The 25,835-nt window shown below is 53.6% G+C and overlaps 9 protein-coding genes and 1 non-coding gene across 10 annotated transcripts; 4 read left to right on the forward strand and 6 right to left on the reverse strand.

The window, feature by feature from the left end:
- Nucleotides 1–861: 861 nt before the first annotated feature.
- Nucleotides 862–7,099, forward strand: DL89DRAFT_324394 (uncharacterized protein; the record flags this gene model as incomplete). Its single annotated transcript, XM_040891446.1, has 14 exons — nt 862–2,521; nt 2,574–2,733; nt 2,921–3,211; nt 3,241–3,855; nt 3,914–4,247; nt 4,313–4,782; nt 4,877–5,112; nt 5,144–5,183; nt 5,237–5,491; nt 5,556–5,694; nt 5,741–5,961; nt 6,121–6,332; nt 6,386–6,584; nt 6,917–7,099. The coding sequence occupies exons 1-14, from the start codon at nt 1,080–1,082 to the stop codon at nt 7,097–7,099; spliced, it is 4,797 nt and encodes a 1,598-aa protein (XP_040741540.1). The 5' UTR covers nt 862–1,079.
- Nucleotides 7,100–7,379: 280 nt separating this feature from the next.
- DL89DRAFT_324395 (uncharacterized protein) lies at nt 7,380–9,692 on the reverse strand (the record flags this gene model as incomplete). Its single annotated transcript, XM_040891447.1, has 5 exons — nt 7,380–7,692; nt 8,132–8,942; nt 9,013–9,195; nt 9,230–9,339; nt 9,411–9,692. 5 exons carry the CDS (start codon nt 9,690–9,692, stop codon nt 7,411–7,413), a joined length of 1,668 nt encoding a protein of 555 aa, XP_040741541.1. The 3' UTR covers nt 7,380–7,410.
- A 327-nt stretch (nt 9,693–10,019) lies between these two features.
- DL89DRAFT_324396 (homoserine O-acetyltransferase) lies at nt 10,020–11,600 on the forward strand (the record flags this gene model as incomplete). Its single annotated transcript, XM_040891448.1, has 1 exon — nt 10,020–11,600. The coding sequence occupies exon 1, from the start codon at nt 10,260–10,262 to the stop codon at nt 11,598–11,600; it is 1,341 nt and encodes a 446-aa protein (XP_040741542.1). The 5' UTR covers nt 10,020–10,259.
- Nucleotides 11,572–12,597, reverse strand: DL89DRAFT_269423 (Metallo-dependent phosphatase). Its single transcript, XM_040888298.1, has 2 exons — nt 12,531–12,597; nt 11,572–12,502 (listed from the first exon to the last, which is right to left on the reverse strand). The coding sequence occupies exons 1-2, from the start codon at nt 12,563–12,565 to the stop codon at nt 11,638–11,640; spliced, it is 900 nt and encodes a 299-aa protein (XP_040741543.1). The 5' UTR covers nt 12,566–12,597; the 3' UTR covers nt 11,572–11,637.
- A 91-nt stretch (nt 12,598–12,688) lies between these two features.
- On the reverse strand, nt 12,689–13,371 carry DL89DRAFT_269424 (putative n-acetyltransferase mak3). The gene is given in 2 exon segments (XM_040888299.1): nt 12,689–13,028; nt 13,048–13,371. The coding sequence occupies 2 exon segments, from the start codon at nt 13,279–13,281 to the stop codon at nt 12,744–12,746; spliced, it is 519 nt and encodes a 172-aa protein (XP_040741544.1). The 5' UTR covers nt 13,282–13,371; the 3' UTR covers nt 12,689–12,743.
- A 39-nt stretch (nt 13,372–13,410) lies between these two features.
- On the reverse strand, nt 13,411–13,482 carry DL89DRAFT_t121. The gene has a single exon. It is a non-coding gene; the product is annotated as a tRNA-Pro (tRNA).
- A 2,834-nt stretch (nt 13,483–16,316) lies between these two features.
- DL89DRAFT_303911 (uncharacterized protein) lies at nt 16,317–17,242 on the reverse strand (the record flags this gene model as incomplete). The annotated part of the gene is made up of 2 exons (XM_040890872.1): nt 16,317–16,663; nt 16,745–17,242. Coding segments are annotated over 2 exons (845 nt in total), but the record flags the coding sequence as incomplete, so codon positions are not given.
- A 1,158-nt stretch (nt 17,243–18,400) lies between these two features.
- Nucleotides 18,401–20,989, forward strand: DL89DRAFT_269425 (uncharacterized protein). The gene is made up of 7 exons (XM_040888300.1): nt 18,401–18,637; nt 18,660–18,806; nt 18,869–19,000; nt 19,106–19,224; nt 19,256–19,280; nt 19,302–20,062; nt 20,109–20,989. Exons 1-7 carry the CDS (start codon nt 18,484–18,486, stop codon nt 20,907–20,909), a joined length of 2,139 nt encoding a protein of 712 aa, XP_040741546.1. The 5' UTR covers nt 18,401–18,483; the 3' UTR covers nt 20,910–20,989.
- Nucleotides 20,990–21,299: 310 nt separating this feature from the next.
- Nucleotides 21,300–23,500, forward strand: DL89DRAFT_269426 (trypsin-like serine protease). The gene is made up of 2 exons (XM_040888301.1): nt 21,300–21,897; nt 22,328–23,500. The coding sequence occupies exons 1-2, from the start codon at nt 21,526–21,528 to the stop codon at nt 23,279–23,281; spliced, it is 1,326 nt and encodes a 441-aa protein (XP_040741547.1). The 5' UTR covers nt 21,300–21,525; the 3' UTR covers nt 23,282–23,500.
- DL89DRAFT_303920 (Zn-dependent exopeptidase) lies at nt 23,393–24,571 on the reverse strand (the record flags this gene model as incomplete). Its single annotated transcript, XM_040890873.1, has 2 exons — nt 23,393–24,129; nt 24,153–24,571. 2 exons carry the CDS (start codon nt 24,569–24,571, stop codon nt 23,517–23,519), a joined length of 1,032 nt encoding a protein of 343 aa, XP_040741548.1. The 3' UTR covers nt 23,393–23,516.
- Nucleotides 24,572–25,835: the final 1,264 nt, after the last annotated feature.

Consider the following 25,835-nt stretch of genomic DNA (forward strand, 5'->3'; position numbering starts at 1 on the left):
GCATGTACAGAGGAAATGCTTGAATAAACTATGGCTAAATTGTAAGGGAACAAAGAAACTCGTAGTGTGGTATCACTATTCTGTACCTTGACGACACTACATGCCTTTCGGCCATACTGATCGTCGGTGGAAGTCGCCAATAATGCCACTGGCGTTATGGATGTCATTTTCCATGACCGCTAAAGCATCCATAGTTGATTCAAATAGCCCATTATTCTTGCTGGTACCCGGCCTGTATGGCTATAAAATTGCTACTTCAAACAGTGCGGTTGTTAGAGAATTCACCTTCTCTTTTCCCTCTTTAATCCACCTTGAATCAGTTGTCACATCTTTGAGCGCTTTTATCCGGCACCATCAGCAGTGGCCTTTTATAGCCATACCAGCCGGATATCAAGAGATTAAGAAATAGCTAGAACGGGCTAAAAGCGCCTTAGCAGCCGGTGGCTGAACACGCTGGTACGTTATTTATAACCACACCCTTACAATCGCGCATACAAGGGATAGGTGTGACCCTACACCTTAGCACCGACTGATACTTCCCGGGATGAGAGGCTCAAGGCAGACACTGGTAAACAATCCAACTAGAGACAATTATTAAAGCAGGAAAGTAACGTGCCGTTGCGGCTCGGCAAGCCGACTACCTGCCACCAGGCATAGCCTTGAAGGCCAGCAGCATTTCCCTGAATGCAATGGTGAAACAGCTCAGCAACAGCAAAAGCCCCCTTTTTCGTTCCTCGTCTCATTTACGCGAACTGGGGCCAGTCAGGTTCTTTTCTCTTTACCTGCTTTTTTCATTCAGTCATTCTAATTGCAGTGCATTTTACTTTAGCGTTATGTAAGTCTGCATATGAAACGCAGCCAGGCGCATTTCAGCTGTACGCGATACACCGGTACTAACAGCACATTTGCCCCTGAATTGCACTGCATTTGTAGACAGCGTACCCTCTCAGCAACACAACGTTCACCCAAACACACGCATACAGCGTATCTAGCCTTAGACCGCTCGGCCGTCAGACCCCTCCAAAGATTAATCGCAAACAGCGTGCTCAGCCACTACAGATACCCTCCATGCATAAATAATGGCCAACGGAGTATATGCTATAAAACAAATTCTAGGACGGCGTATCTCGCTGCGCGACGGTGTCTGGTACCTGATCGAATGGGAAAACTATGATCTCAAAGACAGTACATGGCAATGCGACAACGCCGAAACTAACATCTCGCCTGACTCCATCAGAGAGTTCGAGCTCAACTGCAACAAGCTGCGCGAGAAGCGGGCCAGGAACGAAATACAGTACAACATCGATATATACGAGAACGAGGGGATCGCGACGCTGATTGGTGCGGGCTACAGCATGTTCGCCGGTGGCGAATCCGCCTTCATGGACCATGATCAGCCAGAGGACTTTTCATTTATGCAGGTATCCGCAGCGACCGAGGCCGAACAAAACAATGGGCGGCACAATAGTCACAAGGTCACTGTGGCCACGCACGGATGGAATCGCTTGAAGAATGTGCCAATGATGGCAAAGAGGCTGGTCCCTGAAGGCACTGCCATCTCAGGAATTTGTGGAAAGCTCGTGGATACAGCCGGCTATGTGTACTATTTGACCCGGTGGAGCGATGGTGCTATTACCTGGGAATACCCAGGTGCATTCGAGGAGGCCCAGGATGTGCTGGAAAAGTACGAGCTGGCAAGCTATGCCAGGAAACGCAAGGACCTGTGCGAGTCACTACGGAGGCCCGAGATAAGCTATTTGAGGGACATGACGCGTAGGAGGATCGGGTCGCTTGAGGCAAACAGGAACAGGAGCAAGGCCAAGGAGTTGCTGGCGCTGACCAGCGCTGGTCAGATCGACTCCGACATAACGGTAGCTAGTTCAGAGCCGCAGTTCCGGCTGGCGCTCGAGTCCAGCAACCTTATCACCAGCGTAGTGCCTCAGGTGCCGACTGTGGCCATGGACATCGAAGCCCAGGCATCGAATTTGGCTGCTGCGTTTGAACAATCGCTGCATGAGCTCAATATTCCAACAGTTGGTGCTACTGCACCTGCAACGTGCGCCCCTGAGGTCTACATTGGCCATCCAAAGGGGTCATTGTTTAGGGAACGCAACTACACAATTGCAGACCTTGAGAGATTCAGGCGGCTACGGGCAAAAGCCAATAAGCTGCTCGCCAGACGCCAGCAGCAACAGCTGCGCTTATCCAGTCGGCCGCGTGAGCAGCCGTCGACAATGCGGCAGCTGCGGCGGCGACAGAAACAATCGGCTGCTCGACGTATTTTTCACCTCGATCCTTTTGACGAGGGTGGCAGCGACTTTTCGCCAGACGAGACGGCACAGAACGACCTTGACGATGAGATGTCGGTTGCCGGCTTCGACGAAGACGAAGATGAGGACAAGATTTCTATTGCCAGCATCATTGGTGCAAGGAACCGCCGTGCAAAACGCATTGTGGCCGATAGCGACAGCGACAACTACTCTATCCCCATACATGTCCGTAGCGAGGCTACCTCAAAACGGTCAGCGCCCAGACCCGCCAGAGATTCGTATATTGACAGGTTATTTCCAGAGTCCGATAGACCAGCTGAGCAGCGATCGGCCCTATCGAGCCATGGACGTGCTGTCAATGTCAACCCAGTATCATGTGCCATGTGTGATGAGCCTGGTGCAGCAGAAATACCTGTGCAAGGAATGCGGGAACCGTTACCATGCCGACTGCTATCGGTCGTTGGTCGCACGAGCCAACCTCCTAGACACAGATGTTACACAGCTGCCCCGCACAAACTGGGCATGCGACTTTTGCAAAGTCTACCAAAACCAGGTTGTCGAGAAGCTGCTGGGTCAGCGCATTGAACGGCCATCAAATTCCGGCGCAGAGTCGCAGTGCGAAACAGAATATCGCGGCTGCTGATGTCAAGGTCAAGTGGAAGGACATGTCATACCGACACTTGGATTGGGTTCCGTTCGTTTGGCTTTTTGTCATCAGCAAAGCAACCAAGCTCCGGATGATGCGGACATCATTCGCCAACGGCGTCTTGCAGCCAAGCGCGATCAACGACACTTTCAACGAGGAGTACACCGTAGTCGACTATATTATCGGGATCTGTCCGTGCACTACCAGCATTGCCAGACAGCGAGAGACCGAGCTGTATAAGAAGCAGCTGGATGCGACCGATCCAAAGTGGCAGCTGTACACGGCATGCAAGCAGGTGCTCGTCGTGTGGAGGGCCTCGATGAGAGTAGCGCAACGTGGGAGGTGCCGCCCTGCCCATCCGACAACCTGGACGACTTTGAGCTTTGGTCTGCTGCATACAATCGGTGGCTGTGCGCAGAGAAGGTGAGCCTGATCGAGAGCAACAGGCTGAATGACATGAAGAGAAAACAGTTCCTCATTACCCGGCAAGCGATGCAGACGATCACAACGCAGCCACAATACTTTGCTGGCGGCGAGCTGTACCCGTACCAGATCGAGGGGCTTAACTGGCTCTGGAAGAACTGGCTTGAGCGCAAATCATGCATCCTGGCTGATGAGATGGGCCTGGGCAAGACTATCCAGATCATTTCCCTGATTTTGACAATCTACAGGTCGTCTATCCCTGATGACGTGGATCGCGACAGGGCTACCACAAGCAACCATGGCATGTTTCCATTCCTGGTCGTCGTCCCCCCCACACTGGTCAACAACTGGATCAGTGAGTTTAAAAGGTGGGCGCCAGAGCTGGTGGTGGCGCGTCTGACAGGCATAGCCGGTGCCCGCAAGGTCCAGCTTGAGCGCACCATATTCCGCAAAACACGCAGCGACCTGAACTGCCATGTGGTCGTGGCCAGCTATGCAGCCTTCAATGCGCAGGATGTGATCAGGCAACTCTCCTAGCAAGCAGTTAACGTGGCGACTAATCGCCATCGATGAGAGCCACCGGCTCAAAAACAGCGAGACAAAACTGTACCAGACGCTACTACAGTTCAAAACCAGGCAGCGGGTACTGATCACTGGAACGCCGTTGCAAAACCGCTTGGGCGAGCTGTTCAACCTGATGGCGTTTATTGGAGCGAAGGAGTTCGACAATGTTGAGATGCTGGAGGAAAAGTACAAGGATCCGACGTCAGGCGATATTGCTGAGATTCAGGACATGATCCGCCCGTATTTCTTGCGCCGCATAAAGGACGATGTGCTGACGAAACTGCCGCCCAAACGCGAGCTTTTGTTGCCCGTGTCCATGTCGCAGCTCCAGCGCAAGCTGTACCGTGCCACTCTGGAGAAAAATGTTCAAGCTGCTTCAGCGGATCGCGGCTGCCTTGCATGGCCATAGCCAGGCAGCCGCTTCCGCTGCAGCGCCAGGCGGTGCCGCTGAGGCCACAGTGGCAGCCTGACCCTTCTGGCGCTGCACATGCTACGCGTTCCCGTGCGACAGTCAGCAACGACAGGCCCAAGGCTGCGGGTAGCTTCTCGCTGAGCAACTTGCTGATGGAGGTTCGCAAGATCATCAGTCACCCGTATAATATCCAGGGCGTGGAGCCGCAGTTTTCCACAGAGGAAGAGACGCAGGCAAACCTGATCAACAGCTGTGGCAAGCTCAGCCTCCTGCATGTTCTTCTGACTGAGCTCAAGCAGCGTGGCCACCGCGTGCTTATCTTTGCACAGTTCAAGGGCACCCTGACGATCCTTGAGGACTACTTGACTGTCGAAGACATGCAATACAAGCGCATCGATGGCGACTCGCCAGCGACCGAGCGCCAGACGATGATCAACGAGTTTAATGCGCCAGATTCGCCGGATTTTGTATTCCTCCTGTCGACCCGGACCGGCGGCCTGGGTATCAACTTGACATCATGCTGATGTCGTCATCATTTATGACTGCGACTACAACCCGCAGATCGACCTGCAGGCCATCGCGCGCGCGCACCGCATCGGCCAGACGAAGCCCGTGATGGTGTTCCGTATAGTCACGCAGGATTCAGCCGAAGAGCGCATTGTGGCCATGGGTAAACGCAAACTGCTGCTGGACCATCTGGTCATTCAGCAGCTCAATGCCAATACCGATGACGACGATTCAGGTTCATCTCAGGCCATGTCGACAGGCGAGATCGAGGCTGCGCTGCGCCACGGCGCGTCGATACTATTTGATGACAAGGCTGCGGAGGAAGGCTGATAACGCAGCTATCGGATACGACTACGACAAAGTTGTTGGAGCTGCTCAACCAGTGCGAAGCAGATCTCAAGGCCGATGCCTGAGCGGATCGCCAGCCAGCCGACGAATAGCACCTTCAGTATGCCCAGCCCGTGGACCTCCACCAACGACAAGGGCGAAGCAAACAACGGTATAGCGGATCTGGCTGACGACAGTGAAGCCGACATATGGACAAAGCTTCTGGCCGAAGGTGTTGGCGCCGAGGAACACACCAACGACATAGATGAAGGCGAGATTGTCGGTGGCCGCACGCTACGCACGCGGAAGCACAAAGTCAACTACAGCCTGGCTAGGGACAATGTGGAAACGAGTGACAAGCGAAAGTCAAAGTCAGCCCGAGACGATGGTGACTACTCCTGACAAGCCGGACACTTCCAGCGAACCCTCTGAGGACGAAGAAGGTGAAATATTGCTCGAGCTTTGCGGCGCAAAGAAGAAGTCACGCCAACGCAAGCGGCACAGGATCTCGGCACCAGCTTTCATCCGTGTCCCTGTTGCCAGCAGTCGCTCCTGGCAGAGCACCAACTGGCGAAATGTATGTGTCGCCAGCTGAGTTTACACAGCTGATCGTGTGGGCCTCCGAGTCACTAATGGATGAGTACGGCAGGTCTAGTGCTGGAGAGCAGATTACCGAAGCAAACTTCAACACTGTTCAGCAGCTGTTCTACCGTATTTCCAAGTCGGCCAACTTCCACATTGCCGACATTCCAGGCGATGGCTCGCCATGCCTATTTGTCAGGCCGGTATCAGGCATACAGCTACGGCCCGGCGTACCGCTGCCTCTACAGCCACTATCATCTGTGTGTCCCGTATGCGCTAGCACACTACACATGAGCAGCTACTGCCCAGCCATTTGTGCACCAGAGTTTATGAGGTTGGTCGGTATGATCCGCGAAGTACCGTTGTATTGGATGCACCCGGCATACAAGGACTTTGCTGCGTGGTATCTGATCCAGTACACGTGGTTTGTGCTGATCCACCCGCGTGGCCTGTTCATCCATGCGCAGAATCTGGCAGCAACCAAGCGCTATAGCCAGGATTTGCGCCCTGTGCTGTGCACAATGCGCGAAAACGCTGAAGGCAGCACGGATTTGCTGTTGATTAGTGGACCAAAACCCTGCCACGACTGGCGCCAGCTCGAGTGTGTCTACCTAAGACACCGGATATCTACATGCAGCCAGACCCTCTGCCGAGGCCGATGGCAGCCATGGAGAGTATGCGCAAGGCCAAGGAGTACAAAAGGTTTTTTGCCGGTCTTGCGGCGAAAAGCAGAAGGTATGCGGATGAGAAGTCAGAGACAGATATCGCCAAACTGCACGAGTCAGTGGCTGACTTGCGTAGGCAGATCGAGTGGACTGTCCGGGGAATTCGCGATGTCGAGTCGGACGTGTTGGTCGGCAAGAGCAACATCAGTGATATCTTTATTTATCAGTACGGTCTCAAATGTCTCTCTTGGCGACTCCACCACATGGTTCAGCGTATTTCATCATTGACGAAGCCAGCAGCAAGTATCCAACGCCATAATCAATCCTGCTATGTTGGTCGCACCGGCGCTACCAATGGCAACAGGGCCGCCACACGTATCAGCACAGGCAGCTTCACAGCCATTTGTTAACTCCGACACTTCACAGTCTCAGGCGTCTGCAAGGCAACGGCAATCTGAAGTCTCCACCTCAGCGTTTCTGTACGAGTACCTTCTATTTCCTCTTGGCCAACGCTTCTGAGAATAGCGCATCGCTGAAGGAGCAGCTGTCGTTTGAATACCTGCAATCTTTTGACTCGGCCTCTACAGATGTGGCATCAAATCTGAGGTTCGAGGTGAAAGGGATCCTGGAGATGCTTGAGATTATCGATTCTAGGGTCAAGATCCTCCAGCCGTGCTTGCAGAGCTGCAATCGTGTACTTTAAGGCGCTTGATCAGAACTCCCTGCTGTGCGCGGAAGACATTTCCAAGCACTGCAGTATCCTCGCACTGGTCATGCAGAGTGCCAATAGAAAACGGCAAAAGCAGGCTACGTCTCAGGTCGGAGTCCACAGAACCAACGGAGCTATCAGCAGCCCACGGCAGTCCACGAGGATACCATCTGATAGCACATCGCAGACAAGCTCCACATCCACCTCCAATTCCCCTTCTGTAGTGCCATTGCACCGTCCACTGGCCCTTTCTCCACGCCCAAGGCCCCAGGCTAAGCACAGCGTCTCAACACCAACAGCGCCCTCTATGCGTCCACAGCTTCGCTCTCAGCATCGGCCAGTGGCACGCTCTCTTCCACAGATGCATTCATCCGCGCAACAGCCCGTCTACAGGCCTTTCCAACAGGTACATCGGCCCATTCAGCGGCCTGTCCAGCTATCCTCAGCACCTTACATGCCACACCCAGTGCTCCAGTCGCAACAGCAGCGCCCGTCGTCTCGGAGTGGCTCTCTTCGGCACCCGCCACAGCCTGCTCCATATACTCAACGTCCCCCGCAGCAAACTGCGCCCATACGCCCGTCTGGAGCTCAGCGCACACAGCTGTTGGCCCAAACAAGACCACCCCAGTATCGCAGCATGAAATGCGGCATGCATCACACCCCCTGCTGCGGCAGAATATGCGGCCCATATTGCAGTATACGAACTCCAATGGGTTTAACATGTGTGTATTGTGCAATGACCCGAGTCACCAGGCGATTAATTGCCCGCATAACCTGGACATGTCGTATTTGGCTCGCAGGCGCGTGCTGGTACAGGAAGACACGCACATTCCTGGCGACATCAAGGCCAGAGCGACGAATGCCATCGACATGTGTATGAGGAATGCGTTGCAGCTGAGCAGCATGCTTTAAAAGGCATCAACATTCGTATTGTTTCTGGGCTATTAAGCGAAATGGACTTTACCCAGCATTCATAATAGCTTTCATAACACGATATCATTAGCGCACAATAAGGAAAGTCAATACCAGCAACGATGTGCCTAGCATATCGCCTGTGCCGGTAACCAGTGGGTTGACATAGTCGTCCGGATCGTATCCCCGCGACCACAGTAGGCTGCATGTGACCTTGGCCACCAGCAATATTGCCACCACATGCAGCAGTGTCGCAAGCGTATATACGAGGAAGAACCACGCTGTGACATCGAGCCCATGGGTGTTGAAGAACTTTACTGTGACCAGGTATCCGATCTGTATTGGCACGTTGATCATCAGCAGAATGCACATGACCAGGTTGCTTTCCTTGGCGCTTCCCTGGCCACGGTGCAGGCTGGTGGACAGGCGTGATGCAAACACAGTGCCGATATTCCCGCCAATTCCATTGACCACCGGCACCAGCGCTGGCATCCCAGGGTACCGCTCGGCAAAGGCCTCCACCAGCACACCAGCCACGCTGGATGTCACAGCGGCAAACACCAGCGGCGGCCATCCCTCCTTGATGTGGTGCGCCGTCAACGGGTTCTTGCGCACCATGCGGAACAATACCACGCCCAGAGCACCGCACCCAATGGCAGCAACTAGCGGCCAGATCGTGTCCATGACGCGCAGCATGATGCTGCTGACAAGACCGAGAATAAGCAATGTCGACATGTCGCCGAAGCTCGATGTGATAGGTGTGCCAATATTGTCAGGGTCGATGCCAAAGTGGTGGCTGAGCCTAACGGTCACACACGTCAATAGACCGATTACTGCGCAGCCTACGACCGTACACCCAATGCCGACTGCCAGAAGCAGCGACAGCAGCGAGAACCATGCAATCGCCGAGGTACTAGCATCGCCGCTGTTGTCGGAGGTAAGCAGAGCCAGCATGGGCCGCAATAAGCCCGACGCTAGCGCCCACAATAATCGACTGCAACAGCAGCAGCTCGCAGTTGGCCAGCATGCTGGCAAACCTGTCCTTTTTATTGTCGAACCTCCCCAGATTTGCCAGCGTCGAGAGGCGCGTCGACATATTCAGTTCGATGCTGCTTTTCAGGTTCAACAACACCGGCACCATGATGAACAGCGCCGGGACCCGGTCGAACGCCGGTGTGCTTTGGATGCTGCCTAGAATGTATCCTGCCAAACACTGAGCCTGCGACGGAAATCAGCAGAGCCGGGAACACCTCGACTGTCAGCTCGCGGATGATCTGCACTGGCGTCTTTGCTGCCCGCGGCGCATGGTCCAGGATCCCACCCTAGCTCTATCCGGTCCTCCGAGTCCTCGCTAGCCACACCAGAGCCAATGCTCGAGAAGCTCAGCCCGAACCCGCGCTGGCTGCCCGTGTCGGATGATAGCGGTGGGCGAGTCGGCGATATTGGAGCCTGGGCCGAATGCCCGCGTGGTATCGTCCTTTGTGCTGCTGAAGCTGTGACTGCGCCGCTGTTCCTGCCACTCGCCGATATTTAGTAGTGCTGTATTGCCCGATGCTGTGCGCTGGGAAGCCCCACTGAGCGCTGCTGTGGGGATGTGTGTGTTGTCTTCAGACGTGCGCGACAGGTCTGCGAGCTCTATGGGCTCCTTGTCGCTTTGAGACCCATGTTCTGACATTAAAAACTGAATGTAAGTGTATGAAAAGGAAAGGTGGCGGTGAGTTGTGAAAGGGGGAGGGAGTGGATATTAGAGTGGTACAGGTGAGAGAGTAGATGCAGCTGAGGTGTTAAAATAGAAGCTGCGTTTCTTGGCTAAACGCGCTCGACATTTTCAGAGATGTCCGGCAGTTGCCGAAAAAGGAAATTTGATCGGTTAATAAATCCGCGGCCAAAGGAATAAGCGGCCATGATGCTTCTTTTTATCTTCCGTAGCGGGTAAAGCGACATTTGTAATCTTCCAGGCTGACGGCCATTTCTGTCAGCAGCGAGCTTGCAGGCATAAGCAGCACCGATCATCTGGCAGAGATAAATAAGAAACCGCTGTGCTCCTTTTTCTTCACTCAAGCAACCTTTTCATTCAGTGCTCTATTCTAGTGTCTACCCACCACCCAATGCTTCGCACACTTGCCACTCGCGCCGCACCGCGCATTCCCGCGGCCCAGCCTCCTCGCTACTGCGCAGGATCCAGACCAAGGCGCCACTTGCAGTGCATGCCTCGGCCACCCAGCGCAGCGCCAACCCGCCCATGGAATTCCCTTGCATCGACAAGATTGAGTCGCGGCAGCGCGACCTCTTGGCAGGCCCCGAGCCCACGTACGAGAAGGTGGTGACGGGCTACTCAGTATACTCGCACACTGAGCCGTTCGTATGCGACCACGGCGGCCTGCTGTCCAGGTTTGACATTGCATACGAATCATGGGGCACGCTCAACAGCGACAAGTCCAATGCGATTCTGATCCACACGGGTCTGTCGGGCAGCTCGCATGCGCACAGCCACGCCAAGAACACCAACCCAGGGTGGTGGGAGAAGTTTATCGGGCCTGGGCTGGCCATCGACACAAACAAGTACTTTGTCATGTGCACTAACGTCATCGGCGGCTGCTACGGATCGACCGGACCTGGATCCGTCGACCCGGCCACCGGCAAGCGCTATGCGACAACATTCCCGCTGCTGACTGTAAATGACATGGTGCGCGCGCAGTTCCATCTCCTGGACCACCTGGGCATCCAGAAGCTGCATGCCAGCGTTGGGTCCAGCATGGGCGGTATGCAGTCGCTGTGTGCAGCCGCTCTGCACTCGGAGCGTGTCGGCCGGCTGATCACAATTTCGGCCTGCGCAAGATCGCACCCGTACTCGATTGCCCTGCGCTTCGCCCAGCGCCAGGTGCTGATGGCCGATCCTAACTTCAATCGCGGATTTTACTATGACTCGGTGCCACCGCATATTGGCATGAAGCTGGCGCGTGAAATTGCCACCGTCACGTACCGCTCAGGTCCCGAATGGGAGCTGCGGTTTGGCCGCCGCCGCCGTGCCCCCGATACCCCGCCCGCTCTGTGCCCGGACTTTTTGATCGAGACGTATCTGGACCACCAGAGCGAGCGCTTCTGCCTGCAGTACGATGCCAACTCGCTGCTCTATGTGTCAAAGGCCATGGACATGTTTGATATAAGCGAGTCCGTCACCCAGCGGCTCGAGCTGCAGCGCAGCAAGGCAATCAGCGAGCTGTCTGCTAACCCTGACATGCAGGGGTCCGCTGCCAACGGCACTGTCTGCATGCACGTCAACGAGCAGCCGCAGAGCAAGACAGGCCAGTCTGACTTGGAAACCGATGCCGAAATCATGGACGACCTGGTCAAGGGTGTCAAGAACGCTATGCAGCCAACGCTGGTGCTTGGTGTACAGTCCGACATCCTGTTCCCCGTCAAACAGCAGAAGGAGATTGCTGACATTCTACGCCGTGCTGGCAACAAGCGTGTTACTTACTACGAGCTCGACGCCATGTATGGCCATGACACGTTCCTGATTGATGTTGCCAATGTTGGTGCTGCCATCAAGGGGCACTTGGAAAACTCTATTGAGCCGTGATTAAACGAGAGAATACATATCGAAAATAACGGGCTTCTTACATAAAGTACATGCTCTCTGGCGCTGGGGCTGGCGCCCGTCTGATGCCTGACTCGGGAGCTGCGTCGAAGGTGATAAAGTCCCGCTGCAGATATGGATCGACATTCAGCAGGCTTGCCACATTGCCGCACCGATAGCAGTAGTTTGGCGCCGACCACACCGTCGACAGCTTGTCATTGAACAGCACCAGGTACCCCTCCATGCACAATTGGTGCGCCCTCAGCACATGTGACATGCCGTTGATGAACAAAAACCGCTCGACGATGTCGCTGCCAAACGTGTACCCGGCCCCGCGCTGCGACCTCCCAAACTGCTTAATCTCGGGATCTGGGTCCGACCATAGGATATCGGCCAGTGCACCCTCGTGCGGGATCTCATCAAACCGGTCAATTGCGCGCAGCTGGTCGACATGCAGCACCGATGGCGACAGCCCGCCGTGCACACAGAAGATGCTGTTGTCAATGGTAACCGCCAGCGTCAGATAGTCGAAGAGATCCGTGAATTCCCGCCAGACGCCTCCAGAACCACCGTACTTTTGCATGCACTCGGCGTAGAACCCGTACGTTTTTGTGATGTTCCGCGACTCGTGGTTCCCGCGCAGCAGGTGAATTCGCCTCGGGTACCGCAGCTTTAAACATGCAAGAAGGCTGATGGTTTCAACGCTGTGGTGTCCGCGGTCGACGTAGTCGCCAAGAAACAGGTAGTTTGTGTCTGGGCATTTCCCGCCAATGCTGAAAATCTCTAGCAGGTCGTAGAATTGCCCGTGGACGTCACCGATCACGGTTACTGGTGCTGCTATCGGAACCACATTCGGCTCGTCCGCTAGCACTGGCTTTAGCTGCTGGCATACCTGTGCAATCTCCCTGTTCGCTCAGTATCTCACCCCGGTACAGCCGCTCGATACAGCCATCAATGTCAAGGCCCATTTTGCGATAATTAAGTGTACAAACGTGTATATGTAACCGCCAAGAAAATAGCTAACGTGATCACCAAGCACACATGCATTTTTGCTTGCAGATGGTTTTTACACTGTTTTATGGTATCGATATATATACACTGCGTGGACGGTTTCGCCTTGCGTATACATCAATACGCATCTCACAGTCATAGTGTCACCAGTGGTTCTGGCTTGCCGATCCACATTTTGAGCCTGAAGGCATCCGAGCCGTCCATGTAGTATCTGCAGAGACACTTCTCCCTGATGAAGCCGACGGCCTCATACAAGGAGAGCGCGCCCTTGTTCTTTGTTTCGGTCTCGAGGATAACCTCGTCGGCACCCATGCGCTTCATGATGTCGATTGCGTTGAGAACTAGGGTGGAGCCGATGCCGCGCTTGCGGTAGGCGTGGTCGACAGCGACCATGCCGATGTAGCCGCGCAAGAGGGACGACTTGCCGGGGTCAAAAAACGTGTCGGCGCCGCGCCGGATGGGGCTCGAGCTTGCAGATGATAACGCCAACACATTTTTCGTGCTCGTTGCGCGCCAGCAGGCACAGCTCGGGCCACTGCTGCACAAAATAGCGGTACGTGTAGATCGAGTATGGTTCGGACAGTCCGCTCTCGATGAGCTTGATGGCTGGGTCGAGATCCGACTCGTCGACGTACGGCGTGTAGTGGATGTCGGAATTAAAGTTCAGAGCCATGACAGGAGAGAGCAAAAGCGCGGCTGCCCCAAGCGCCTGCCCGACAAGCGCAGCCAAAGCAAAAGGAGGTTTTGTCGGCGGCGGTAATGGGTGTCACCGCTGGTTGGCGATGAAAGCCGGGGCAAAAACGGGCTTGGCCGGGAATTGAACCCGGGACCTCTCGCACCCGAAGCGAGAATCATACTACTAGACCACCAAGCCCTGAAGCGCCTAAACCAGCCAATCAAATCAGCTAACCAAGCTTCTGATGGGAGGTTCCGAAAAGAATACATAAAGATAATTACCAGATTGTGGATCTGTCATTCTCTGCCTTCCTTTCATTTTATTATCATGTTTGTTTTTTCCTGGTTTTGGCGATAAAACTACTTGGTTTCTCACACAAACATTTTAGTGGGTAGTTTATTTTATGAATCAGTATCCACTAAACCATGCTCAAAAGATGTACTCGTTTGTCGCTGGATCCAGCCTGGCACGAGCTAGTGGACCCAGCAGCACGCTATGCTCCTGTTCTGGAGCGCACTGTGGCTAATTGCTAACACTGAAATCCTTTTTGACTCCGTCAATTAAACTGCATAGAACTGCTACCTGGTATTTGACTTTACTTATCTACTTCACATATGCAGTTTTTAGCTGTTCTACTTCCGCCAGCGACTTCATAACAACCTTTCCTTTTTGGTTACATGTGTCACCCTGTATGAGCATGCGGCCTTGCTTCATGCCAATGTGCTTTAGCTTGGTCTCGAGGTGATCGCCTGGGAGGACCATCCAAGTAAACTCAGTTTCAAATGACCTGACATGCTCAGGGATACTGTCAGCAACGTATTTCTCTACCAGTGCTCTGGTCGATCGCAGAGGTCCACATTCCATGCACAATCGTGTCTGGTAGTCCAACATAGTCAGCGATGTATGGATTCGTGTGGATCGTGTTGTAGTCCCCAGATGCACGTGCATATACCCAGTTATCTGTTGGTGCAGTTACTGACATACCCAAATCACCCTCGGGTGCAGTGATACTGTAGCCACCCTGTGTCGAACATGCAGCTCTCGCTGAGCGACGCAGAGTTGTTTTCAAGATACTCAACCACCGAACTCCCTAGCAACCGTCGGCATCTTCGTAGTCAACATGCGCAATGAGCAGCCGCTTGTTATTTGGCTGTACCAGGTACACTGGCCCGGTGCTAGCAACATGCGAGTACATGACGTCTGTCCGGTAACGATATGAGGATTCCAGTTCAAACTCCAAAACCGACCCTGGAAACAACCTGGTGTTTTGAGGGTTCCTTGCATACAAACCAGGGTTTCGAGTTGAGCACAGCAACGTCATCGGACAGGATTTGTACATACACCGGTACATATGCTCGGTGGTATTGCGGAACTGCTGATGTGGCAGAACTGGATTCTTGCGAACCAGAGCATCAGTATACACTGTACCTACTTGGGTGCTGCCACAGTAGAATTTTGCTACAAAGCGCATTTTCCTGCCAGCCCTGGTGTTGTATACAGATGCAAGTTGGATCCTTGGCCTCAACCGAGTCACCAGTGTGCAGCATATTGTCGTTATATCAGTTCTGTCTTGTTTCGACAGGTGGACCAGATCCAGTATTCCAGCATCATATGGCGGTGCCGATAGGATAGAAACAATTTTCGGCCAGGCGATATTGAACAGGATGTCCATCGGTGCCTGTGCTTGATGGCCAGGGTCGATGCCTATACTGGACCATGGCATTCCCAACGCTGTGGCAGAATTTCTGGACCATTTCTGGCGAGATCAGATATGGCTCGGTCCTTAGCACAATCTGTGGATTGTTGTAGTCAATATTGACCCGCTCTACCTCCGCTGATGTCGCTTGGTGGAACCAAGGAAAAACTGGTTGCAGAGACGCTCACTGCGGCCATCCATTATCTCCACAATCATACTTGCTGGTGTATCTGGAGAGTAGCGGTAGAGTAGAGCCAGGTCACACGCTACCTCGTTGACATAATGGTGCAGTTCAACGCGAATAACAGAATCCAGCATTGATCGTGATGCTGACACCATATATGCTGTTGCTCCCAGATATCTCGAGGCAGGTCGGGACTCCATTGCTTTCAGTAACAATGACTGTCTGTCCCAACCTGTGGACGGAGCACATGCTGGATGCTATTCGGAATGAGTTTAGTGCCTAGCGTGATTGATGGTGCAAGGTCAAAAGAGCTCGTAGCCAAGAGTTTTGTAGGACCAGCTAGCACATCGAATCCACTTCTCTTGGCTTCGGTAGGGGCCCAGTAGCATCTTGAATGGTATAGATACGCGTTGAACCATCGGCTGACACTGACATAGTGGGGTGTACAGGCACAGGATTAGGACTTGCCTCTATGCACTCAGCCGTAGTGGATACCATTGCCGATACTATCTCTGGCGGCATCCTAAGCGCTTGAACCATATAGGTGTCCGATCTGGGTCTGGACCAGCTGCATGCCTGTAGCAGCAAGTTTCGGACCAAACCGATCAGCCCAGCATGTAGCCGAAAAGATACTGGCAAATATCATGCTTGAAGAGATCAGGCTTCTGGATCCCAACTTGGCCATGTGGGTCGGCTACCAGAGAGCCCTCAGGGATCACAGTCACTCCTGCACCTTGAACAAGGGAATGCGTCAGCATGGCAAAAGGGACTGACTGTGCCAGGACTGAAGTCGACAATATGCGTAGCATCAGTCCTTGCTGATGACTGCTGGCCAGTTAACTTGCAAGATGCAGATGCTCTCGATCAGCGATTTGGTGAGATTGGCATCGCTGCGGAGATCATGGCCAGTCGGTGGTAGAGCTGACAGGCAGGCGCAGCTTGACAGAGTCAAATAAGCCATCCCTTTTGTAGAGCATATTTGTATGCCTCCTCGGCTGCCGAGCGAAGGAAGGCTGCAGTGGCAGGGAACGGTAGTGTTCAGATAAGGTAATTTGCACTTTGGGCTTGCGTTGCGAGTAGAGCAAGTGCGACTGGTCGCTGTCCTCTGGTGCACATTGCTGGCGAACGTACTTGGCAAACATGGCAACAGACTCAGCAATGCCTGAGACAACAAACACAGAATGTCCGTTGATAAGCCCCAATGCGAACCTTGGAGTCAGCCGAATTGGTTCCTTGGTTGAAATCGTCGATAAACTGCTGGAGTCTATTCTGAGGCAGTAGGCTGAATGCAGCCATAGGGGATGGGTGTCCCCCATGCTCAAGTTCATCGTCCAATATTGCCTTGGAAACGTGGCTGAGAGGAATTCCGGCTTGCATTTTCCAGCCTGCGGCTAGGAGAATGCCCAAAGCCTTTTCAGCACAGCCATACAAGGAGTCCTGGTCAGTTACTGATGCAAAGGCAGCGGCAATGTGAATGCCGATGCTATGGCCAATCGCACCTACTTGAAAGAAATAGAGAGAAGAGTTAGTGCATATAAGCTTGCATACCTATTTGTAGTCTGCAAGCAAGGGGGGGTTACCTCTGAATAAAGTGGTCAGCTCGCCTGGGTCAATTCTAAGTGTCTTGTATAAGACAACCAGATGCATTAACTGGAAAAGTCCGATGAATGGGAACGCAATCGGCGCCGCATGAAGATGCTGAGTGGCTGGTGCAGTTTCTGGCTTGAGCAACCACCCGACAAAGTCCAGTGGCTGCTCAAGAGTGCCGTCCAGGACAAGGTCCATCGACTCTTGGTGGAGAAAACGCGACATGTACTCCACAAAGTCGCTAAGAAGCGGATGGTAGACATCAAACAGCCATGCTGCATCGTCCATAAAGTTAGGTGCTCCGCTCTGACCGCCAAATTGAGCAATGGTCTTGAGACTAGGTGACGAGAAAAGTGCCGGGAGACGAACATCGGGAAGCTGCTGATGGGCCTCAAGGAGAGACCAGGCTGAATAGTAGCCCTTCAGGACGATGCGCGACTGCTCAACGGAGAGTTTGTGCTGCTGAACAATGGCGTGGATGTCGTCCATTGAGCAATACATGGCATGGGAAACCCTTGAACACTGAGATAGCGACATCAGGGCTTCTGGTGCTGCAGTAGAGGATAAATTTGGCCAGGGTCACGATGCTGGTGGAAAGCGGCTCAGGTCTGCCCGTTGGTGAATGCAAATGCTAGCTCAGGTTGCAGCAGAATGGTGCTCAGGCTGGACAGAAATGTCAAAGCTGACACCTGACAAATTGAGGACCACAATGGTAGGTGGGTTCTTGTTCATATGAGTTATTGAGTTAAATAAATATGTTGCTTGAGATACGTTTGGATAGCCTTTCAAACTGGTTGATAGGAGGGATGATGATTTGACATGGAGTTGTCTACGCATGGTCGCATTTCTATAGCTGCTCTTGAGTTAGCAGCAGCTTGTTCCAGGCACTATTCGCCTTACCGCCTAAATGCTCGCACCTTATTATAACCAAGTCTAGTCCAAACTTGCAATGTGGCACCATTGTTACCACACTCATAACAACGCCCATTCTCTCGTAGCACACTAGCTCAATATTTAGGGGCGCAATTTGCTGACACTGACGGATCAGTATAGCACTTTGGAATTGCCCCTATTATCACAGCCATCTATTGCCTACCATCCCTTAAACGCTGGCTCTATTGACATGACAAAAATGCCCGTTGAACTGAGGCGCAGAAATATACAAAAAGCATAGTTGACTATTCAGCATACTGTACCTGTGGTCGACTGCTTTGCTAGGGATCTTAGCTACTGAGAGCCAGATCCAAGCCCAATGTCATCAAGAATACTTTCAGCAGGAGCTGGCTTTCAGACAAGTCCATAGCCCGCTTGCTGTGTGTCTAGTTGCGTACGTATCATATGCACACAGCAGCCCCTTTCCATAGGCGCGGTTAATAATGGTACTATATGGAGGAGTGCATCGTCAGCGCATTGGCAGAGCGTATGTATGACACTGTTATGCAATGGTCATGTGTGTGCAGTGCATGATCCAGTACTTGCGTTGCCATGGCGTAAATATTTCCCCTATCCCTGCACACACCCTCTTCAGATTCAGATGCCTAGACCAGCAATCTTTCATGCGCTGCCACGTCAGCACCAACACAGGCTGCTCTTATATAGCCCTACCCACATCGGAATTGCAGCGAAAGCGGAATGAAGTATAAATATCTTTTTTCCCAAGTTTATTTTTCACACCAAAAACCACAGATCCTGCACTTCAAAAATATTGACATAGGAAAAACATCATCACAATATGCCGATTCCGTCGATCACTCTTGCGCCGATCATTCTATGTGCTGGCGCGATATCCTACAAGATGGGCGAGGACAGTGCGGAGCGTAGTGTTCGGCGTAGGGAGGAGATGAGCAGCTCGTTTGACTTTGGTACCGGCCAACAGGGCGACACCAGTGACAGGTCACCAGCGTCAAGGACAGAGTTTTGTGCCGACTAGCCAGCTTACTCGCTCTGAGCAGAGCTCGGCTGCCAGCTCGATTGGGCTCAGCGATGAGCATCGCAGCGGGTATCCGCGCACAACCAGCGAGATCGAGGGCTCTGGATGGCTGAACCGCACTGCTCGTAGCATTACAGGCGACCTTGGGCCCCATCGAGCACGTTCCGGAGGCTCATTCCACATGGAGATCAGGCCCAAACATCGCTATCGTACGAGGCCAACCGAATGAGAGGCTCGCGCGCACCGCTTTCTGAAACAAAGGGGTGGGTACCAGAAACACAGTCAAGTAAGTCGGCTCCGTCGTCAGATTCTAGTTCAAGTGCGTCATTGGGCTTGGTCCTGGATCACCAAGGACGATGTGGAGCAGTCCAGTGCGTCTATCAAAAAGGCGGCTCAGGCATCCACTGGTCCAGAATTCAGGCAGCTGGTGGCGGCTGGTTCTGGGAGAGAGGAGCTAGTGCTACTGACGAGCCCAGTTCCAAGCGCACCATTGCTTCTTCCAAGGAGACAGCCAAGGATATTGGATCTGGACGACGGCTGGCTGTTTGGTGGTGCCGCTACACCGACCGACGAGCTCAAGGCCAAGACAAACTCGGCCAGTAACTCTGCTGCCAATGCAGCAAATGGGGCCCGTGATTGGTTTCACAGCACCAGGGATACAGCCGGACAGGCTGTAAACAAAGCATCTCGTACGACCAAGGACTCTGTCGATTCGGCGAAAAAGGCTGCTGATGAGGCCGCATCCAAAGCCAGCGGCTGGTTCTGGGGCAAGAAGGCAGACGCTGACAAGGCAGCGCAGGACACCAGAGATTCGGTCAAGAATGCTGCCGATGATGCCAGTGGTTGGTTTAGGGGCAAGAAGGCTGAGGCTGACAGGGCCATGCAGGACACAAAGGCGACTGTCAAGGAGAAAGCAGATACCGCGGCAGATGCAGTCAATGATACCGCTGACGACGCTAAGAGTTGGTTCTGGAACACGAAGGCGGATGCAGACAAGGCAGCGCAGGACACCAGGGATTCCGTCAAGGAAACGATGAGTTCTGCTACTGACTCTATCAGGGGTACTGCTGATGATGCCAGTGGTTGGCTCTGGGGCAAGAAGACGGAGGCCGACCAGGCGACAGCCAATGCTGCCGACGCTGTGAAGGACCAAGCCAACTCTGCACAGGCTGCTGTTGGGGACGCCGCATCCAAGACAAGCGGATGGTTCTGGGACAAGAAGGCAGATGCAGACAAGGTAGTTCAAGACGCCAGAAATTCGGTCGAGACAGCTGCCGATACTGCCACTGCCACTGTCAAGAATGCTGCCGATGATACTGGAGACTGGTTGTCGGCCAAGAAGACTGATGCCGGGCGAGCTACACAGGATGCAGCAGACTCAGTTAGGGACTACTGCTAGTGATGTCCGCGGATGGATGTCTCACAAGGCCGACGAGGCCAAGCAAGCAGCTGAAGATACAAGCAGCTCTAGGGCTGCAAACTACAACTCGTTCTGGAATAACAGCCAGCGCAGCGAGGGACCTGCTCATGATGGAGGCGCCAGTGCCGGTGATCTTGCTGCGTCGTCCAGGGCGTTTGCGTCTGCTTCTGGGTTCAATGCGACACGAGCATCGGCTGGCGGACACTCGCGCACCACCTCCGATCCCGGCGCATGGAGCGGATCATCCGCCACGCATGATATGGAGCTCCCAGGCGGCCTCAGCAGCTCGGCGATTGGCGGGGGAAGAGCTCGGCGCCTCTCTGCATCAGATGCATTGTCGCCAACAAGCCTGTCCGGCGGCACCTGGACCGACACTGCGGAGGGTGGCGCTGGCCTTAGCAAGCCCATTGCCCGGAAGGACTCGCTGATCTCATCGGACAAGCCGGCAGCTGCCGAGGGCAGCCGCACGGATGTGCTCAAAGACAACTCTGTTTTGCAGGCACTCGACAGCAAGTTCAATGAGGCCAGGTCGCTGCTCCTGCAGACCACCAGCGACATAAAGGCTGCGGCCATTGACGCTGGTGAGGCCGCGTCTGGCCGAATCAGGGCTGTTGCTGAAAAGGTAAGCCTGCCCACACTCGGTTCCTCTGGTGCTACGTCTGCCACCGGTGGACTGTCGGCGGCCAACAACAGTGGCAGGCCCCAGGGAATTGTCACCGGTGACGACAGCGAGCGCCCAGCCAACCACCAGTACAGGTTCGTTGAAATTGAGTCGCACATTCCTGTGCTCTCTTCAAAGTCAGACTAGGACAGTTGCTTTTCCTCGCCCCATTTCTGCCCTCAGTATTCACAGTGTGACTCCAATGAAAATAAATCGTGCTTATCCACAGACGAATGCCGCATTGTGGCTCCCCCGGTCTCCACACAGTCCACACAAAGGGGCCTGCCATTGTCGTGCGCGACCGCAGGCTGCCCCCTGCCCTCTGGATAGCGCAGGCGGGTTGGTCGGCTGTAAAAATAGGCGAGCCTGGTACGAGTCTGCCAAAACAATAGCTGGATCCCAGGCATATCCTGCACCGGGTTCGTTCTGTTTGCAAGGATCTGCAAAACGACGAAGGGAGACATGCACAGTGTGCCAATCCCTTTATTGCTCTCGATTCGGACTGGCACGAATGTCTTTTGCTCTCGCTCCTTTGCAGTTTCCTCTTTAGCTTCTGCGCTTCTTCTTCTTTTTACCTTCTGCCGTGTGCGTTGCTTGTCTCCTTCTCCTTCCGTATATACCTCGATAACACCTCACGCTCCTCGTTTCCTCGCCTCGTTTTCTCCTGAACCACAGCCTGGACGACTGAAGGCAACAATATCCTAATCCCCCTCCTCACTTCTCTTTCATTAACGCCCCCATTCATTTCTATCCCCTTTCAATAATGCTTGCCCGCATGAACATTGGTCTCTGCGGACTGCTGGCCTGTGCATTGAGCGGTGCATCTGCCTTGCCAGGGTCCGAGCGCCTCATTGGAGGCTCAACAGCGCCGTCGGGCATGTTCCCATTCATTGTGCATTTGTTTAAGAACGGCAACCCGTACTGCGGCGGCACGCTCATTGACTACCAGTGGGTAGTGACAGCCGCGCATTGCGTTGCTGACAAAGACGACTCCAAGTCTGGAGCAGGCAGCTTCACTACAGCCAGTGCATCCGACTACAAGGTCGGCTATGGCACCAACAGCGGCAGCCTAGAGAACTCGGTTGACGTAGAGTCGATTATCGTGAACACGGCGTTCGATCCAGTCTGGTATACGGTAAGTTTGACCCCTTTCTGCATCTGTCTCCATGTGGTTTCCTGCTCCTTGTAGATTTCTATCGCCTGGAAGGAAAGCCGCTAATTGCCAGCTGTACATTCAAGCCGTCCATGCGTCGTTGGTCCTGTTGCTCATTTTTCTGCTGCAAATCCCCCCTTTTGTCGATGAAAACAATTATCGGCTTTTCCGCTCATTTTCTTCGTCAACACTGCCTTCATGCCCGCGGCTAGGCTGTTAACGAGATGTGCAGGGGGTGGGACCGTTTGGTGGGAGCTCCGCATATTATTTTCTGCAGCACCAGCCCATGCCGAGCTAATTTCGGCTGCATGGGTGCATTCCACACTTCTCTGCCGGGAGAATCCCCATCCCCTGCCCGCAGCTGCATAGATTCATGAAAACGGCTTGCTAATTCAACACTCTTTTGCTGTAGTCTGACATCGCCCTGATCAAGCTCAGCGTCAATGATGACATCATAAAGAAGGCGAAGACAATCAGCATCAGCACAGCGGGTGTGTCGGCAGGCCAAACCATGATCACTGCCGGGTGGGGCCAGTCCAGCAACGACAACTCTGCGCAGTCCAACCAGCTCATGTACGCTGGCCTTGTGACAGCCGACGACGAGACATGCAAGAAGGGAGCAGGTGACTGGAACGGTCAAAATGGACGCTATGTGTGCACCAGCTTCTCGACCGCACCAGGTATCGGAACCTGTTTCGGCGACTCTGGCGGTCCCCTGCTGCTCAACTCTGGCAGCGGCTACACACTCATGGGCCTGGTCAGCTTCGATGTCAACACCAAGGACTCGTCAAACACGCGGTGCGCGCAGGATGGCAATGTCAGTTATTTCACGCGCGTTTCGTCGTACCTGTCGTTCATCAGCAGTGAGACCGGAATCAGCGACTCGACGCTGGTTGGCAATAGCTCGCCTGTGCACCACAGCAGCGACAACTCTACCAGCACCTCGGATAACTCGTCGAACAACTCAGACAACTCCTCCAAGTCGGAGAGCTCGGACTCTGACGACAAGAAGGACTCGGACAAGAAGGACTCGGACAACAAGGATAGCAAGAACAGTTCTGGCAGTGATTCTAGCAAGAGCTCAGGATCCTCGTCAAACGGAAAGGCCACGGACAAGTCTGTCAGCGGTGGCAGCGCTGCGACTGCTGCCTCGGACGATGGCAATGACGATGATGATAGTGAGCAGAGCGGCAGCGCTGGTGGCAGCAGCAACAAGTCATCGGCACCCAAGTCATCGGGAGCCAAGTCGTCTGGTGCCAAGGCAACAGACTCGGCTGCCGCCGATAACCAGGGAAATGGTGCGGCGTCTACTGCCACTGTTGGTTCCGCGTCGCTGGTCCTCGCCATCCTAGCAGTGCTCATCTAGAATAGATCTCATTTCTCCTCATAACTTTTGTCTCTTCTGACATATTGTGCTGCTGTCTTTCTACACTTCCCCTATGCAACTTTTAGCAAACCCCCTTCCCTCTATTCCGCCACCCTTTTACACCTATACCTTATCACCCCAAGATGATACCCGCCCTAATGAATCTTATAAACTAGCATTTCTTCATCTAACAAACGAATGAAGTTGAATAATTACTTATTTGGCATCTCCAACCTCAATGGCATAGGCCAGCGCAATCCTGACAAACTTGAGCAAGGTGGGGGAAGTTGACGGTGTCCAGGGTGTCACGCGTCGTGTGGATGTTGCTGTTGCCATCGAGGTACTGGTTCTCGAACGGAATAGACGACCGCACACCACCCCTGTTCCAGCTAGCATGGTCACTGCAACCATATCCGCACTGGAAATTGATAGCCGGCAGATCGGTGTATGTCGTGACAATCTTGCGCACAAGGTCATTGGACGTGGGGTCAGTGTAATCAGTAACAATGCCGACAGCCGGGGGGTTAGCCGGGTAACCGGTCATGTCAAACTGGATGTCAGCAACAACCTGCTTGCTCCGGTAAGCACTGACGACATCAGACGAACCGAGCAGACCACCCTCCTCACCAGCATACCAGTGGAACTCGATGGTGCGGGCAGGCTTCAGACCGCTGGCCACCAGCACACGCAGGGCCTCAAGAATGGTGACAGTGCCCGAGCCATCGTCGTCGGCACCCGGGGCTCTGCCCGTGGATGGGCTGCCCTGGTTGATGCTGTCCTGGTGAGCCGAGATCACAACAATCTCGCTAGGCCTTGGTGGTACCCGGGATGCGGGCGATGATGCTTGACTGCGGGAAGCGGTGAGCGAAACGGCTGCACGTCAATGCCCGGCACAGTGCTCTTGATGGTGTTGAGCAGCCAGGTGCTGGAGGTCTTGCCGTTGTTGGAGTTGTAGTACCTGTTTGTGAACTGGGTGAAGTTGGTCAGCACAGACTTGGGCACAGCGTCAGAGATCTTGGGGATTGCAGCGTTGACCTGGGTCTGGTGAGTCAGCGTGGTAGGGAAGTCGAGAGCGGCAAAGCTGCTGGCACGCTGAAGGTCCTGGGTATCGGTGATGTCGATGAAGCCCTTGTGCTGGGCGATGAGCTCGAAGATCTGCTTCTCGTTCAGCCACTTCTTCTCGGTCTCGCTGGTCTGGATGAGACGCTTGGACGAGTAGATGTTGTCGGACGCGGCAAACACGGAGCTGGCTGACAGGGCCAGCGCGAAGAGGACAGAGACAGCTCTCATTAGCAGAGAATTATTAGAAAGGTAGGCTGAGGACAAGAAGGATGCTGCTTATTGCTTGTTGGTTTGTTTGTCTTTTGACAGCGGGTGACCTTCGGCTTTATATACGCCTTTCGTCCATGGGTCGTGTCATCCCTGTGGTGTACAATGGCTAGGTATATGAAAATGTATGCGCATGGAGCAATTAGGGAGCGAGCAGTCCATTCGGAAGATCCCCATGTCCACCGCCTCACAGATTGTGCGGGTGCTAACCGCAAACTAAAGCCATGATGCGATCCTGGCAACGTATCACGCGGTACAAGGGAGCCTTGAAAAAGAGCCGACCTTGCCGTGGAAAAATTATGCTTGTTTTTTTCTATGCTAACAGGTTCATGTAGTCGCACTGCATGCAATGCAAAGAATATTCTAGCGCCAGAATCCAGTCCGCAGCTAGGCCTGATAGTGTTGAAAAATCGGAGTTGATTTAGGGACCTGTGGGAAACGTCGTGCCCATGTTTCTCACATGGGCAAGCTTACACAGACACAAAGGGATTAGCATACCATAAATAAAAGTAGGGACCACTATGTCATTCCAGCCCATTATCACGCGGACGATGGGTTCAGCACTCTGCAAGCGTTCGTTGTGCTGGCATTCGTCGAGGACAAACACCGAGGTGAGGCTTGTGTGAATTATCGAGAAATACTGCATCGCACCCCCTGGTCCTGGTTTGAAGGTGGGCTTCCTCCCAGAGATAACAAGTATTGTTCAGGAGATATTCGGCGAATTGCTGATCAATGTACGATATATAACTAGGTGCTGCCAAGGACGACTAGTTCAGACTGAAGCCAGGATAATTACCAGTATTGCTGATCAAATATCGGCGATGGCGTGATTAGCAGATGGTGACATCATTCACTGCATTTGTTTACAATGCCATCCTATAATCGGCATTTGGCAGCTGAAACGGACGATCGCCTCAAGCCGCTGGTGTATTCAATGTTGACCTTGGTCTCCTCTGTATCGCCTTCGTGCCTTTATCGAGTACAACTACACCCTCAAATCTCTCTTCAAAGCTGAAGCGACTGTTTGCCACACCCGCCAGGTTGAAGCTTTCATCTGTAGTTTGTCCAGATGCATATTCACCAAGTCCTGCACCAGGGTTTCCTAATACTACATTGAATGTGTCAGTCTTGGTTCAGCTGGTTATAACACCAAAAGGGTGACCGCTGCAGACACACGTCTTCTCAGGCTGGTGGGTGTCTGCCACCACTGGCGCAGAGTTGTCGC

The sequence above is a fragment of the Linderina pennispora genome, assembly GCF_002104995.1.
Source record: "Linderina pennispora strain ATCC 12442 chromosome Unknown DL89scaffold_12, whole genome shotgun sequence".
In the NCBI taxonomy this organism is placed as follows: domain Eukaryota; kingdom Fungi; phylum Kickxellomycota; class Kickxellomycetes; order Kickxellales; family Kickxellaceae; genus Linderina; species Linderina pennispora.